The 17,525-nt window shown below is 49.7% G+C and overlaps 1 protein-coding gene across 3 annotated transcripts in view; it reads right to left on the minus strand.

Moving 5' to 3' along the window:
* The window catches only part of SGSM3 (small G protein signaling modulator 3), a 276,018-nt gene that overhangs the window by 153,482 nt on the left and 105,011 nt on the right, over positions 1 to 17,525 (minus strand). For all 3 annotated transcript variants that reach the window (XM_085601237.1, XM_085601236.1, XM_085601238.1), the window contains one exon: positions 14,358 to 14,566. In XM_085601237.1, coding sequence (XP_085457363.1) covers positions 14,358 to 14,566 — 209 coding nt within the window. The remainder of the gene's footprint in view (positions 1 to 14,357; positions 14,567 to 17,525) is intronic.

Here is a 17,525-nt window from a genome sequence, read left to right on the forward strand (position 1 = left end):
CGGACCGGAAGCTCGCCGTCGGTCTAGCAGGGACTTCTGGGAAATGAAGTCCCCGCACGCTCGCAGCCCCGCTGCAACCACACGCCTGATGCCGCTTTTCCTCCTCAATACTCCTCCCAGGCGTAGATTGTGAGCCTCTCCTCAGAACGGGCGAAGGGGCACCCGCGAAGCGGGTGCGCCGAGTGGTGGTAGGGCGCCGAGTGAGAGACAGGTGAGCCGGCAGTTGGCGATGCTAACTCCTCCGTTTAGTTTCCAAACAAATTGAGCAAAGTGTCCCGCTTATTTTACTACAAACTGGTGTTATAAAGCCTCAGGAAGGCGGGGGGCGGGGCAGCAGGGAGAGCGGACCGGAAGCTCGCCGTCGGTCTAGCAGGGACTTCTGGGAAATGAAGTCCCCGCACGCTCGCAGCCCCGCTGCAACCACACGCCTGATGCCGCTTTTCCTCCTCAATACTCCTCCCAGGCGTAGATTGTGAGCCTCTCCTCAGAACGGGCGAAGGGGCACCCGCGAAGCGGGTGCGCCGAGTGGTGGTAGGGCGCCGAGTGAGAGACAGGTGAGCCGGCAGTTGGCGATGCTAACTCCTCCGTTTAGTTTCCAAACAAATTGAGCAAAGTGTCCCGCTTATTTTACTACAAACTGGTGTTATAAAGCCTCAGGAGGGCGGGGGGCGGGGCAGCAGGGAGAGCGGACCGGAAGCTCGCCGTCGGTCTAGCAGGGACTTCTGGGAAATGAAGTCCCCGCACGCTCGCAGCCCCGCTGCAACCACACGCCTGATGCCGCTTTTCCTCCTCAATACTCCTCCCAGGCGTAGATTGTGAGCCTCTCCTCAGAACGGGCGAAGGGGCACCCGCGAAGCGGGTGCGCCGAGTGGTGGTAGGGCGCCGAGTGAGAGACAGGTGAGCCGGCAGTTGGCGATGCTAACTCCTCCGTTTAGTTTCCAAACAAATTGAGCAAAGTGTTGTAGAATGTTTTACATGAAGGAGATGCTCTCCACCCAAAACCTGGGAACTGGAGTTCCCTACTTCCTTTTTTTGCATAATTTATGCAGCACCATAAGTCTTAAAGGGTATTGCTTTCACTTGTACTTGGTGCTACCTTGTTTCTGGACAAAGCTATGCCTCTTTGATGAACTTTAATAAGAGTGAAACACATGTCAGAGACTGCTTTTATTCATGCCAGGTTGGTTTGAATGGAAGTATTTTAGCAGTCCAAAGCTATAATACTGTGCAGGAATTTGTACAAGGCTTTTGTCGTTTTTCAGCTCTGTGCGAATGTCAATAGCTAATTCTATGCTTAAAAACTTTGCTGCAAAAATGACAGAAGAATGTCACTTTTGTAGCTTGGAGTGGATGGCACTATGCTAATCCTATGCTTAAAACGTCTACTTTAAAAAAAACTGACATTTGAGGTGAGAAGTTTTAGAGTGTTGAGGGTGTTGCAGAGTGCTCTATATACAGGAGCTGCTCTCTACCTAAAACGTGGGAGCAACACAGAGTTCCCCAATTCCTTTTTGGCATACTTTATGCGGCACCTAAGCCTGAAAGGGTATTGCTTTTGGGGGCGGGGGAGGCAGAGAGAGATAAAGAGAGAGAGAATGAGTGTGTGTGCATGTGTGTCCCTCCTACAGTGTTTGAGATACTGGTTTGGTGAAAATGTCTTAAGGATTTAGCATCCAAGACTGTTAGTATTGGATCAATTCGTGTGGTGAACTTGCAGATTGCTCTTATGAAGGCTGAATTTACTAAGCATACATCTATAAAAGAACACAGGCAGTATTTGAAGCACTGTTTTGATAATACTGTCCAATGGATTCAGCAGGATAGAATATTCAGGCTTGTTACTACAATAATCTATTGATGTTGATCTGAATTTACTGGTGCTGTCCGATTGCATTTCTTATTACGGTTGAGCTTACCTACCAATATTATATATGGGATAAAGGACCACCTGCCATACATTATAAGGATATTGCAAGTCACGGAGGTGTTACATGATCGTTCAGATTAACAAGGCTGAACGTACGTGTTACTTACCTTCGGTAACAATGTATCTAGTAGAGACGTTGTCTAGCCGCAGATTCCTTACCTTAGAATATCCCCAGGCGTCAGACTGGATCCGTAAAAAACCTTGCAGCAGCACCTCTGCACGCCGGGGGACGGCGCCACACGACCCCGCCCTGACGCCGTTCACGTACGTGACGTCACAGAGGTCATATAAGTCCCTCCCGGCGCGCCAACGTCCGTGTTCTTCGGAGAATCTTTTCCGCGACAACACGGAGCCACCAATAAAAAAAACTGTGACAGTATGGGAACAGTGTGTGATGGATGAAAATTTGTGAATAAATAAAGAGGATGGAGCAAGACACCACCGTAAATGACAGAATTAGACACTACCTACATAGAGGTGAAAAGGCAGTGAGAAAGAACCTCGCAAGCTAAGCAAAGAGCCTTCCCAAGTGCAACAAGGGAAGAATATCAACAGACAGAAATAGACTATTACTATGCAGAACAACAGACAAAAATAGACTGTCACTACCATGTAGAACTGCGCAGTCCAGCAAGAATGGAGCACAGAGAGACAACAGTCCACCATAGGAATAAAAAGTCTAGCACCTCTCTATAGGAACTGAGGTCTGAAACAGAGGTGAACAGAGCCCCCAAGAAGACTACCGTAGAGGAGCCCAGAACCCTGAGCCAACAGAGAAGGCGGAAAGACAGCAGGAGAAGAAGAAAATGAAAAGGAATCTCCCGGTGAAGGACAATGGAAAAGGCCTAATTTTACAGATAAGAAACCCTTGAGAGGGAGCCAACGGTATTATTGTGACAGAAACCCCTGAGAGGGAGTCAGTGGTATTATGGCAAGCCTCAAAGGGATGCAACAATGTGAGCACACATGAGAGAAAAAGCCAATGCCAACTGTAACCGGGGGGTCAGCGGAGAACCCCACTTGGCAAGGTCCTCGCAGAACGGGGAGGCTGGGTGGGCGTTAAGGAATCTGCGGCTAGACAACGTCTCTACCAGATACATCGTTACCGAAGGTAAGTGACTCGTACATCTGATAGACATCTAGCCGCAGATTCCTTAACTTAGAATAGATACCACAGCCATACCCCAAAGGGGAGGTGGGTCTGCGACAGAACAACAAAAACCGCCAAGCATCCGATCCGGCAACAGAGTGACGGATAAAGGGGGGAGGCTGTTGGGGAACAGCCATACAGCAACCCAAGCAGCTCGGAAGAGTAAAAATAACGGGATGGCAGATATCCTAAAAGTGCCAGAATGGCGATACACCATACCGGTATTAAAAAATGACAGGATGAACAGCATGAGCCCCATACCAGAGCAAAGAAGAGAGAGAGGAAGCAAGACAACTCACCGCGTAATGGCGCACGATGAAGACATCGACCAAGCTTGAAAAGAACCTGAAGAGATGCAACCAGAGCCTAACAGACTAGCCTATAGAAGGAAGGCTGAAGGAGCCCGTGCCAAGACACACAAAGGAAAGAGCTAGAATCTGAGCAAAGCGGTTGGAACCGCTGGCGGGACAAGAAACACACCAAGAGCACATTCAATCCCAAAAAGGGAAAATAGCATCAAGTTTAAACCCGCTGAAGCAGGCAGGAACACGCAGCAGGCAAAATGGCCACAGAGACCTTAAAGTGGCTTACACAAGAAGCATAAAACTGCCCGACCGGGCAGTATGAAGTCAAAGTGAGAAACAACCCACAATATAGACTTGAAGGCAGTAGCATATCCGAAGGATGTGGCCAAAAATACCAAGGTAACGAATCGTGAAAAGAGCCTCCGTATCCGTGACCAAACACTTCAGAATAGACACGTACAGTGTCGGACATCTAAAAGGGGGCATTTGCCAAAAGTGGGAAATCACCCCAGGAAGTGAAACCAAGGAAGAACCTATGGGTTGCTTGCAACAACTCCGAAAAGCTCCTTCACACATGGAGATATTGGTGTTTACCTCGTAGCCTCGAAAAGAGGTGGCGACATAGGAAAGGTAATACCAAGGCAACCGGCACGCATACATAAATGTATAAACATAAATATGTAGAGACAGAACAAGCCAGGAGAATGAACATATCCCTATCGGAGCACACCTAGTACAGTAAGGGCAGGTAGGAGCCGCTTTTGAAGAGGAGATCATGCAACCTCTCAAGGAGGTGGAACAGGCAACAGGCAGGATGACCATGGCGTGAGAATATGGCACCAGGGAAAAACATAGAGCACCGTACAACGGACCCCCAAGCAATGCCTGGAGCCCACAGGATCTCCAGGCCCAGGTGAGATAAGCAAAGCTATATAATAGCATACAAGTACCCCACATGGAGTATGCATACCCCAAACAATGGGGAACACCTCTTAGGGCAATGAGCCAAGCTAAAAGAGCGCAGTAACGAACTGAACCCATGAACATGATTTCCGAGCCGTACGACATTATCGAGCTGAGCCACCGGCTCAATACCACAGTCAGAGGACCAGACACAGCAATCTGTGGAACACGGCCACAGTACGCCAACAGGCAGCTCAAAGCAAAACGCATCCAAGGGATGCCAATAAAAGGGTAATCCCCTTTGACCACAGAAAAAGAAGACATAAGGTTCACCGCCCATGTTAAACACTGAGCGCATCTAAATGATGCGAAATGAAATAATACCACCACGGAAGATAGGCCTAAGAAGACCTAAGTGGGAGGACGAAAGCCTGTAAGGAGCCGGTGAACCGCCAACTCTGCGTGAGCATCAAACAGCAAAACCCCATCAAAGGGTAAGTCAACCAGTCGCTCCCGGATATTTTCAGAGAAGACACTATAGCGCAACCAAGCATGACGCCTTAAGGCAACAGAGCTCGCCATAGCATGGCCCAAAGAATCCGCAGTATCTAAGTCTGAGCGGATTGTGAATTCTGAAAGGTCGCAGCTATCCCGGAGGAGGCGAAGGAGATCAACCCGAGCACCTTCAGAGGTGGCTGAAAGCAAAGACTCTGCATAGTCCCACAGGGCAGAGGTAGCCCGCGCCAAAATACACATTGTATTTACGGACCGTAGGGCCACACTAGTGGAAGCAAAGACGTTCCTGCCCCATGACTCTAGCCATCTGGACTCCCGAGAGTGAGGAAGCGTTAGAGGGGGCAGGGAGGGAAAAGCAGTTTGCAACACAAACCCTTGCACATCAGGGTGCACAAAAAGACAAAGGGGATCATGCGGAGCTGGACGGTGGCGGTGCAAAACTGAACGAGCCACTGGGTCACCTGAAGCAGGCTGGACCCAGGTACCTAAAAGGGTATCATAAAGGGAAGCCTCAAAGGGAAGAAGCGGCTCCACATTTCCGGACCCCCGATGAAGGACCTCAAGCAAGGGGTCCACAGACAAGGGTGCAGAAGGGGTTGTATGTTTAAAATGCGGGTGGCCAATGAGACCACCCTCAAAAAAGCTGCACCGGCCTCGGTGGCCCTTAGCGGAGGTGACAACAACTCGTCAGTGGGGGAGGGTTGTAAGCTGACCCCCCCCCCCCCCCCCCAAGACAGTGAGGGTGCGACCAATGTTCCACGGAAGGGAGTCCCATTGAAGAATGAGGATCCTGACGTGGCTCCTGGGTAGGCGAAGAGCCTGCCGGATCTGGGAGCTCCTGAAGAAGCTCAACAAATTCCAAGGGGGGGCACTGGAAACAGTATGTCCGGTGACGCTGGGCGAGAGGACGGCGCCGAACTCCCTCCAGAGGCCTCTGGCGAAGCGTCCATAATTCTGCGCCGACACGGCGCAGAAGCGATGCGCGTCGGCACCAACCCCGCGTCTTCATCCGCCGACTCGGCTGCATCCGGCATCGACTCGCCGCCGAGACTATGATAAGCTCCCCTTATCCGTGACAGGTTCCGACTCCGGAGAAAGGAGCGGAGGAGGAGCCGAGGAGGCTAGCCTCCAGCGCCGGTACGGTGCTGACCACGGTTCCGGACAGGCGACCGCCTGCCCGGGAGCACGGGGTGTGTCAACAGGCTCTGACTCCGGAGAAAGGAATGGAGACGGAGCTGAGGAGGCGAGCCTCCGGCGCCGGCACGGAGCCGACCCCGGCTCCGGACAGGCGACCGGGAGCCCGGGGTGTGCTCAAAGCAGGGCTATGAGCACCGGCAACCACCTGCGGCACTGCAGGGAGCCCAGCGGGGCTATGCGGCACGGCCGAGGTGCCCTGGGTCACAGAGGGGGTACACAGGTGGGCCACGCCCTAACGGCTCCACATGGACTGTAGAGGGGGACCCAACCAGGCCACGCCCTAACAGCACCACATCTCCGACGTCCCTGGGAGGCAGAGGCTCAAATGGCGCCGGGGGCGAACCCACTGGCGAGTCCGTTGGAGATCCCACAAGAAGTTGAGGCCCCGAGGACGCCCTAGGAACGGGAAAGGGCCCAAGGGAGGCCTGCAGAGCTGCTGCATATGCCTCCATTTGGGCCCGAGTTGACCTCACACCCGGAAAGGGCAGATAGGGCGACTGTTGGGAGCGCACTTCCGGAATGTTCCGGGAACCACTGCTCCTGACAAAAGAAGAAGAAGGGGAGGTCGAAGACCTTGGCGACAAGCGCCTCAACTTACCATGCGGCGAATGGCGGCCCGGACCCCGGAGGCCGAACGACGGCGGGACCGGACAGTAGAGGGACCTGCCGTTGAAGAAGAAGCCGGGGGGCGAGACAATTCTGACCTGTACAGCCGCGCCGAGAGAAGCTTCATACGGCGCCCACGCCGAGACTTCGGCTTCAGGTGTTGGCACGCTTCGCAGTCCGTGGAGTCATGGTGCTCGCCCAGACACCACATACAAATAAGATGCGGGTCGTTCGCAGACATCTGTTGCAAACAGGAATTACAAGTTTTAAAGCCCGAAGGCATCCAACACTGTTCCCCGACGCAAAGCGTCGACAAGGCCTGAAAACAGGCCAGAGGAACCGCTCACTCCGGATCCGCGTTGCACGCGGAAAAGAAGGAAAACTGACATCGGCGCGCCGGGAGGGACTTATATGACCTCGCTGACATCACGTACGTGCACGACGTCAGGGGGGGGTCGTGTGGCGCCGTCCCACGGCGCGCAGAGGTGCTGCTGCAAGGTTTTTTTCCGGATCCAGTCTGACGTCTGGGGATATTCTAAGTTAAGGAACGTGCGGCTGGATGTCTCCATCAGATACGGAATTCCATTAGAAAGTCATGGAACTCAGAGGTGAATTGCAGCAGCTTTTAAACATATGGCAGGGGTTAATGTATTCCTCATATACATGGTCACGCCATCATAGTTCATATAAACAGATTACATTCTTGGTACCTTGCCCTTTCATATGAAAGAGATAGTATGGTTACATACATAAGGAATACAAGCATTCAGTAATTTGTTTAAAAATATATTAGTAACAGTTTAATGTAAATCAAATTAATAAATGATGTAGCTCAGAATGTGTAAAAACATGTACAGAGAATCTATCTTTTATCTAATGGCTAATGCAGAAAAATATGTTGCCATAAACATCTCCTTTCTGTTGATAATTTTAGTAAAACAGATCAAAAGAACAAAAAGACAATGTTCCTCATTCTTGTTCAAATTGCAACTGTGTTTAAATTCTGTGGCCTGCCTTTCACTTTTACTGCGGACTCTTGCCGCAGGCATTATGACGACACTTCACATTGTAATAAGGAAATAAGAGACATGTTTTTATAAAGGGATTGCGGGCTCCAATAGGTTATATAGCCATAAAATCCCAAAGTCTTAGTTTGACTCACTCTTTTGGTGAAAATGTGTTAGCCAGATGCAGTAGTCAGAACTGGTCATTTGTTTATGTATTCGAAGGATGAACTTTCTGATTGTTTTTCCTACGAAGATTGGGTTTAATAAGTGGTAATAATTATATAGATCTACGCAGGCCAGAGTCAAAGTTTGAATCACTTGTTGGTATGACTGTTGTGCATGTTGGGGCCTTGCACTGCTCATACACCAAGCTCCTGACATATCCCCGAAAAGGGCAAAACAGTTGTGAGATTTCCGGAATGGTGCAGAAAGGCCCATTGAATATGCCATAGCCCGGCTCTCTTTGAAGCACTCCAGGGAGGAGATCGTCCTTGACCGCTCCCACCAGGTTGAACGCCATGCTGAGGGTCCAGGTCGGCCGAAGGACATACTCACCTGCCTCCACTCCTGCAGGCAGAAGGAAACCATCATGGCGGCGACGCGGGACACAGCAGTTGTGTCCTTTGAGGGCTTGCAAGTTGGCATTTATCAGGACATCTCCCCCCTCACCCTCCAACGCCGTAGAGCCATGAAGCAGGCCACTGCCTTCCTCAGTGAGAAAGGAATTTGCTATTGGTGGGGCCACCCCTTCCGGCTGGTCTTTGTGTGGAACCTGGAGACACATGCAGTGCGGTCCATGGAGGAGGCACAGTCCGTGCTGGGGGTGGACCTAGATGCCGAGGGAAGCAGTGGATCTTCGGCGCAGTAGAACATGAAGCAAAGAAGGAGTCGTCGGATGGGGAATGATACTTGCTTGCAGCCTTCTGAGGTGGAGAGCCAAGGGGAATGGGAGGCACTCCTTCGGCAGCTGCAGGACCGCGAAGACCGTGGGAAGGGGCCGAAGGAATGACCTCTGCGCCAGGTCGCCCAGGACGCATCATCTCTGCTGGCTGCTTAGCTGAAGGCACCGGGTTACTACATGAGCTGTCGCCTCACCTCGCTGGGCTCCACCCTTTGCTGCTACCCTTAGGATATGGTAATGGCTGGATGCCTGGCTTACAAACCCTTCCACTATGGCGATATCATTGCCCACCTTCGGGCTGTTGTGCTCTTGTTAACTTCTTCACAGTTACTCTACTTCTCTAGTTCTTCTATTCTTCTCTGTTGCGCATCTCTGGCGGGCCCCACCTCCTGATATGGCATGGGGGCATTATGGCCCTACCAAGGTCCCAGGGGGTATGGCACTCACTTTTTGTAATAGTCCTGCTGGGGAGAGACACTGGGGTGGCTGTGGTCCCACCTCCCTTCGGGAGGCTTTGCCGCCCCTTACTGGATGGCTGGGCCTCTTGTTCCATTGCTTAAGCGTCTCTTTAATTCATTTAACGAAACGGTTGTGGTCATACTGAAGCTGGGTAAGGACCCGGTGAGGTATGCTTCTTACCGCCCCATCTCCCTCCTAAATGTTGACAAAGTTTTTACCAGCATCCTGGCTGCCTGCCCGTCGCCCTACAAGCAGGGTTTCATAGACGCCGACCAAACTGGTTTCATGCCAGAGAAGGCTTTTGACCTGGTCCACGGACCCTATTTACAGCTGGCCCTGGCTAGATTTGGCCTGGGTGCAAGGTTCCTGGGCTGGGTGAGCTGTACTTGTAATGAGACTGAGGTACGGGTCAGGGTGAACAGCGTCACCTCCTGCCCCTTTAAGATATTGAGGCGTAACCGTCAGGGGTGCCCCTTGTCACCCTTACTTTTTGCTCTATATATGGAGCCCTCCGCGGAGCATATTCGCAGTCACGGCTCGAATTCCGGAATCCGCATGGGTGACAAGGAACATAGGATCTCCTTTTATGCGGACAAAGTCGTGCACTTCATCACTTAGGGACTTACCTCATTGCCTCCCCTTCTGCGGGAGATAGAGGATTTTAGTATCAGCCTGACTATCCCTAAGGCCAAGCAGACACTCCTGGAAACTGGGTTTCCTATTCGCCTGGGCACCAAATGGGGTGGCCTATTTGGGCTTAAAGGTTTTTCCAATGACTGAACGGACAGCTTAGGAAAACTACTCTACCCTCCTGGCTAACACCCGGACGGAACTTTCGGCCTGGAAAAGACTTACGCTATTGTGGCTTGGAAGAATGACCGCAGTCAAGATGACATTAAGCCTCTGCATCTTGCACGTGATGCAGACCCTCCCGCTGCAGCCTTCCCCACTGGTTTTGGCCAAATTACAACACCTCATTGTTGACTTTATCTGGGGTGGGCAGAGAGCCCGAATGGCCCATACGCAGCAATACTTGAAACAGGAAGAGGCCTGGGGGTTCCACACCTGGAGAGATATTAACAAGCAGCTCAGCTGCGTTATATGGTTGAATCATACAGGCTTGCCTCGGAGAAACACTGGTGCTCCATTAATCGAGCAGTCGCGGGCATCCATGTCTGGGAGGTGCCCTGGCAACCTAAACGGCACGTACTCGCCGGAGTCTACATCTCCCCGGTCCTTAGGGCCATGTTGAGTGTGTGGGACAAAGTAAAAGAGCCCCGATGTCTTCCTACCCACACGACCCCCCTGGTGTTACGCCGCGGGCTGACTCACAACCCACGGCGCTACCCGTTTCCTCTTCCCCGGCCGTGGTGCAGACCCCGGCGCCCCTCCCTCCTCTTCAGGGGCGCCATGGTACAGCATCACGGCCCGCTGTGGCCATTTCAATGGCGTTGCAGAGAGCACCCGCAATGCCTGTTGGGTTTCGGGCTCGATGCATACTTGCTCGGCGGCCCATCTAATTCCCGAGGCACCTTGGGACATTACACTAACCTGGTGTGGGCGTCTGGTGATCCCCTTCACTTGGGGGCCATATTATTGCACTTCACTCTTTTCCCTATCCAAGATAGAGACACCTCTCCTTCCTGTTTCATCACTTCCTGTTCCTGTATGTCACTTCCTATTCCTGTATGTAACTACCTGTTCATGTATGTCACGTCCTGTTTATACTGTATGTAAGGGATCAGAACCTTTCGTTCTTTGTGTTGCAACACTCCTTGTTCCTGGTAGTGTGTCCTCGCTCCTGTTGGTTCCTGGTGGTGTGTCCTCGCTCCTGTTGGTCCTGTGGCTCCTCTTTGTTTATTCCCCTTGCACCTTCTGTTCCAGCTTGTCTTCCAGTCTTCTCCTGGTCCTTTGTGGGCTCCTGGTTTTCCAGTGTTTTCTTGCTCCTTGTCTTCTCCTTCTTTCCTGGAGTCTCATCATCAACATCAGAGGTTTTTTCCCTCAGGGGTTTTTCCTCTCGGGACTCCTTCTGGAGAGCACTGGCTGCTTAGGCTTTCATTGTCGGCAGCACCGTGGCTAATGGAAGGGGTCACCCCTATCTCAGCCAAACCAGGACTTACAAGGACCGAAGCTGGGCACCGTCCCAACACCTCGAGACTGGTAAGAAAGACCCTAAACCCGACACCTGGCTCCTTTTATAGGTCATCCAGAATTCCCCACGGCCAGGGAGGGTGATGGGTACATCAAATGGCAGGAAGCCAACTGCAAGAGGATTGGAGACCTCTTTGATGTTGATGGGATGATGGACTTTGCCCGGCATTGTACACAGAGCCAGGGCCTCCTCCTGCAGCACTGCCGGGAAAGAAAAGTTCCTCAAATAGCACAGGAAGGCTTGTTGGAAGCCCCGGGTTGGTTCGCACAATGCTGGCGCTGCTGTGACCAGGAAGTGACTCTCTTGCATGTGTTGTGGCTCTGTCCCAAGATACAACACTTCTGGGAGTCTATATTGTTCTACATAAACGCCACCTGTAACACAAACATACCCAGATTCCTGAGCTACATATTACTGGGGCTCCCTAACACCTTAACATATTCTCTCAGGTTGTGCCTGGGGAGGGGCATTACCCTGGCTTAGGGAGCTGCCAAGCAGGTGCTGCTTTCTAGGTGGGAGACTAAAGGGGTCACTGGACAGGCTACATAGGCTGTGGGAAGTGGTGGGCATCGAGAGAATAATGGCAAGCATCTTGCACACACTCCCCCGCTTCATTAAGATATGGGGCTCCACTATAGAATTTCTGGAGACCGAATTCACTGTACTTACCTGCCAGAGATACCTGCGTATTCTTCGACTCACTGGAGTGTCTCCAGTGACTGAGCGACATAACCCACTGGGACAGGTTTAGACCGTAGAGGTGGCACACTGAACTCCCCTCGCTTCTATTGTTAGCTGTCGAGGTTTTTGCTCTGCTTCTTTTTTTTCACTTTCTCAACTGTTTCCTGCTCTGTCCCTCTTTATCTCCATCTACTGTGGTATCACCCCACCGGCCAATGGATGTAGGTGGTGGCTAATGTTTTCTTTACAATCCCAAAAAGAAGATTCAAACCATAAAACACTCCCTCCAGAGTCAAGTCCACCTTCTGGACGAGCAGGACTGGAGGGAGACATCGAATGGCATGACCATTAGGAGCGCCTAGAAGTCTCTGGAAAAGCCTGGGGCATCTCATCCATGCGTGATGCCTCAACACCACACTCATCCCAGTAGCCATTCTCTGGCAATCAGTGGTGTCCACCTCCGAGCGGATGACAAATTTGGTCGCACCCCGGCATCCAGGATGGTTTAAGCCAAGGAAACACATACATTTTCTGGAACTGCTGCTAAGATCTCACCATGTCCCAGAGTGTGTGACTAACGTCTAAGGAGGCAGCTGGTGTGGCTAATCTCAAGGCTAGACTAGCCAATTAGAACAGTCTTTTGTGCAAGGTTTCCATATGTTGGAACTATATCAAAAGAAGTTGTTGGAAAGGCGTTTGTTGGATGCTGGGTTGAAATTTCAGGTTCGCCCGGAGATGATCCATGGCAACGAGCGACCTGACGATTTACTGGTGGTCTAGAACATGGCTTTGCTCACGTGCCTATGAGTGCAGCAGTGAAGGAATTAATAAAAGGAAGAGGTTCTGTCAGTGCCTGGCCAGGCTGAAGAATCTCACTAAGCATACTGGTTTTAACCTGCATAGTAGGGAGGTGGAGATCAAGGACTTCGGCAGATCTTCTAATAACAATTACAAAAGATGTGCTTTCTTCTGTTGCTGGTCCAGGGGGAACACCAATTCAGTATTGAGTGATATATCCAACCCATTGGCATCTGTAAGTCCATGTACCAATAATCACCTTCATAGGATGGGGCAACCTCATCCCCATCACCTCCACTGTCATCTCTATAGGGTTGACTTTGATAGGAGTCTGAACTAAATAGTTGATGCACTGTCTGTGCATGACTGCGAAGTAATGGCAGTGGTACAGTGTGGGAATCAGAAAGATTGACAATTGGCCGCACCTCATTGGGATCTAGGTGCAGCCTTGGTTAAGGTCTAGATAAATTTGTCTCGGAGTCGAGACCCGGATAGATGTGGATCCTCCTCCACTGCCACCGGCATAAGTATTGACGTTCAAAGGGCTAGCGCAGATTTCTGAGTCAGACCCAAAGTTGGCACAGACACCACTGTGGAACCCAAAGAGGTGCGAGAGGCACGGATGGTGATGAGGCGTGCCTGGCTGGTAGTAACATGACTGGAGGCACCTGAAGATCCTTGAGGTCCAAAAGCAGACCAGGGGGAACCGAAAACATACTGAACAAGTACAGCATAGCCTCTATAAAGGCTTCAACATCACGGACGAACCTGGGAATTTAGGGTGCATGAGGCAGAGAGTTGGAATTGGCTGCTCATTGGAATGGGAGCAAAACCTGGAGGCATGGAGACGCCCTTGCTGCCTTCTCAGGAGATGAAGAGTGATAGGAAGCGGTCACGTCTCACTTAGACTACTTTGGTTTCTTTTTGGACTTACCTAAAGACTTCAACAGTGAAGACTTACACAGGGAAAGAATTCTGAATCGGTGCACTCTTTAAACCTCGACCCGAAGCATGACCTGCATGGAGCCTTGCAGTCTTCCGCCACATTTAGCTTGGCTTCACGTTCATTGATGGCCTTTGGGTTCATGTGGGCGCAGTTGTCGCAGGCCTTTGAATCGAGCATGGGAACCAAACCCCAGAAGAACACCTCATGGGGATCTGTCACAGACCGTCATTACAAGTTTAAATCCTGTAGTCTGTGGGGCTATCAATTTCCCTTACACACTGGAACATTTTGAAAGAAGTTATTCTCTTCAATTAAAGAAGAAAAGAGGAGCGGACTCTGGATTTGCGTCTGAAGGGACGGATGTCAGTGAACGTGGGTGGGGTTTGCATGCTGCTCTCTTCGTCACTTCCTGAGCAGAACAACATTGGTGTGGAGATGCACAGAACCACCCACCGGTGCTCAGGAGCACTGCTTTTTGAGTTTCTAAGTTTATTCACAAGATGAGGAAACTGCCGTTAGAAGCATCCACCAGAATGTATTTACATGTAAATAGGTCTTCAAATGTGTGTGGAGGTAACAATCTGTAGCCTCAGAGTTGAGTGAATTGGGCAAAACAACGTGTTCACTTATGCCATGCCTAATGGACCAGTACTAGTGTTCTCATGATGGACAGTGGTATACACCAAACAAACCATTCTGAACTTGAGGCAAACACCTGCATTCTCATGTCATTAGAGCAAAGAGCACACTGTCTTGCTGTGTGTAAAAGGCGAGTACTAGAAGCCTCCTATCATGCACAAGGAAAATACCTGAGGCCTCATGCTGTGTGGGATGCCAGCCAGGATGAGCGATCGCAGTTTTTCAGAGTGCGGCAATGAAACATCAATTTTGTCCCACGTCAGGTCCCCCACATCATGATTATGTGTGAACTCCAGATGGGCCTGCCACCTGAGCCTCTGCTGGGGATCCTCAGTGAGGGGGACGCCCAGGAGCTTACTAGAGTCAGGCTCTGCACCATCTGCAAGATAAAAGTACACTGTGGTTAAGTGGAAAGGTTGTTTGCTGAAAGTTAAGCCCTGGCTAGGTTTATGGTGTCAATAATGTCTCCAGCTAGGAAGAGGCAGGCCTCAATATGAGATGGATATGAAAGGTGGCCCCCCAAGCCTGCAGGCACTGAGCCCCCTAAAGAGGTCGATTCACAAGAATCAGACATCTGAGGGCTTAAAGGTTACCCTAGCCCCTGTAATTTGATCCTGTGTGCTACAGTTTACGAACAGGTTTCGTCAGTGGGCATGACTAGTTTATCTTTAAACTAGGATCCCAAAACAATCCCCTTCAGAAGAAGACAACTTCTTGAAATAGAAGGCTTTCGAGTAGTCTAGTATATTTGTCTAAGCCATGTATTTATGGAAATCACTGAAACACAGGATCAACTGCTCAATAAAATAAACTAAAAATAAAAATCACACTAAGGGGTACGAATGATGGAGTAAAACAAAGCATCAAACATCACTGACTCCAAATGAATGTATCTCACTAAAAGTGATGAAATGCTAATGTCCTAAAGAAGAAAAATATATGTGTGTGTAAGTAAGGGAGGCAAAGAAAATATTTCTTTTAAAGACGAGAACCCTCACTCACCCGAGGGTGACATGCTTCATCATTGGGTCCCCTCTTGCACACTGTAACCGCAAGGTATGCAGTGTGGGCTACAACTCTCAAAAAAGGGGACAAGAGAGGAGCGTGAGGTGTTTTAATGGGGATATCCAAGGTGACAGGGGGAGTAAGGGGCAGAGTGTGAAATTAAACAGTGTGTAGGTAAATAAAACTAGCTACAGGGTAACAAAGTTAAATTTAATAATAGTTCCCATCAGCTAGAGTTAAAATGAGGTGATCTAGGATTGACAAAATATCCTAGTTACTGGTGGTCGACATGTTTCTGCCAGATGACTTAATTGTTCGCGGCATTCATCAGGACCTCTCAATATATCACTCTGCTCGTGTAATCAAAATAAATAAATTACAGACCATACTCGTTGGTAGGTTGTAAATGACAAAAGGACCGTCTCGTCCTAATAGAGCACCAACCCCCAGCGGGTTGGTGCTCTATTAGGACGAGACGGATTAACGGAAGTAATCTGTGCTCTTTAGCATCATTCGTCGCAAGGTAGAGGTAAATTAACATTACCCCTAGAGACATTGTACCGGACTGCAGCTGGTCCTTTTGTCACCTACACACTGTTTAATTTCACACTCTGCCCCTTACTCCCCCTGTCACCTTGGATATCCCCATTAAAACACCTCACCTCTTGTCCCCTTTTTTGAGAGTTGTAGCCCACACTGCATACCTTGCGGTTACAGTGTGCAAGAGGGGACCCAATGATGAAGCATGTCACCCTCGGGTGAGTGAGGGTTCTCGTCTTTAAAAGAAATATTTTCTTTGCCTCCCTTACTTACACACACATATATTTTTCTTCTTTAGGACATTAGCATTTCATCACTTTTAGTGAGATACAATAAAATAAACTCCCACTTCTGCCCCTGTAAAAATGTGCAGTGAGAGGAGGAAGAGACTACGTATTCACCAGGATTACAGCATATTCTGGAGAAGCGATTTTAGTCAGTTTTCACTTTTTTTTTTAATGTAAGAGTCTAAGGAGGTTTTTGGGGGTGTGCGGGGATGGGAAAGGAGTCACATCTGTCACCTGATTATCTTCTCAATGATGTATGTCCCCAAAAATTACACTGTGAAGGCAGGAGATGGGATGGAGAGATTACTAGTAGGATCACCTTGTTTCGTGAAAGGCATTTTACGGCTAGAAAGCTTGTGAGCATGGGGTCAGGCATGGGTTGGGAAGCGTGACAGCAATCCTAATCATCAATGTTCCCTAGAGCATGGGTTTTATCCTGGCCCTGTGTTGTGCAAGAACACAGAAATAAAAAGCTTTTTGGTCTGAGCTTATCAACATTTGAGAGCTTTTGGGAGGAGCAAAGAAGCGTGTAGCCTTAGCCCATCATCGGTTACATGAAAGCAGGGCTGCAGTAAAACAGACAATGGCATAGGCCTAAGACATCCAATTCACATCACGGAGAGCTGGATCCATGCAACAGTTGCCGGTTAACCACACAAGTATAAGTTACATCAAATGAATGTTAGCAGAAATCATTTATATAGCAAGCGGTTTTCCTAAAAAAAAATAACATGGATGCAGTCCCCCTATGCTTGGGATGAACACCAACTATTTGTTTAGATATTTTAAATTGTATTGAACTGTGGCCTTGCAGCCATTTCACACTACTCTAAGACACTTTAAGGACACAAACGCTAAACCAAAGGGATATCAAAACAGTCACAGGGAACAGAGTGAACGCCACAAGTTGTGGGATACAAACTAGGGAATGAGCTCTCCTATGGACCCTGAACCATACCTGCTGACCTCCAAAAGGCCACAAACAGCCAGGTTCTCTATGTATGTGAGCTACATGGAACTAGGGTCACAAAGATGAGTGTGGGGTTCAAACTGAGGCTCCTCTGAGTGCAAACGCCTTGATCTGAAGACTGGTCAGTGCAAACATGCTACATTGGAGGCTGTGGTCAGTGCAGGGTCAAATCTCATCTTATTCCAAGTTGGGCTACAGTATAGATGTGATACACTAACTTACAGAGAGATCTAGTCTTAATACAGTCTACTTCCTATTTGGCAGAGTGGATACTGGGGCTGCTAATGTCTTCTGGATTGGCAATAAATGTGGAACAAGACTCAGCACATCTGGTGATCCTTGTGTACCTGCATTTTTTAAGTATCTCCAGGGTATCGTTCAAGAAAAATCTGAGCTTCTCTCCTAGAATACATGGAAATCAAAGTGCTACAACTTCCTTTCAAACATTTGGGCTTGCAAGACCGTATGGTCTCCAATCTATATACTGTACAGTCATATTGTGGGTAGATGTAAGAAAAATACAAGGCTATAAGCGC

The sequence above is a fragment of the Triturus cristatus genome, chromosome 4_2 (genome assembly GCF_964204655.1).
Source record: "Triturus cristatus chromosome 4_2, aTriCri1.1, whole genome shotgun sequence".
NCBI classification, from domain to species: Eukaryota; Metazoa; Chordata; class Amphibia; order Caudata; family Salamandridae; genus Triturus; species Triturus cristatus.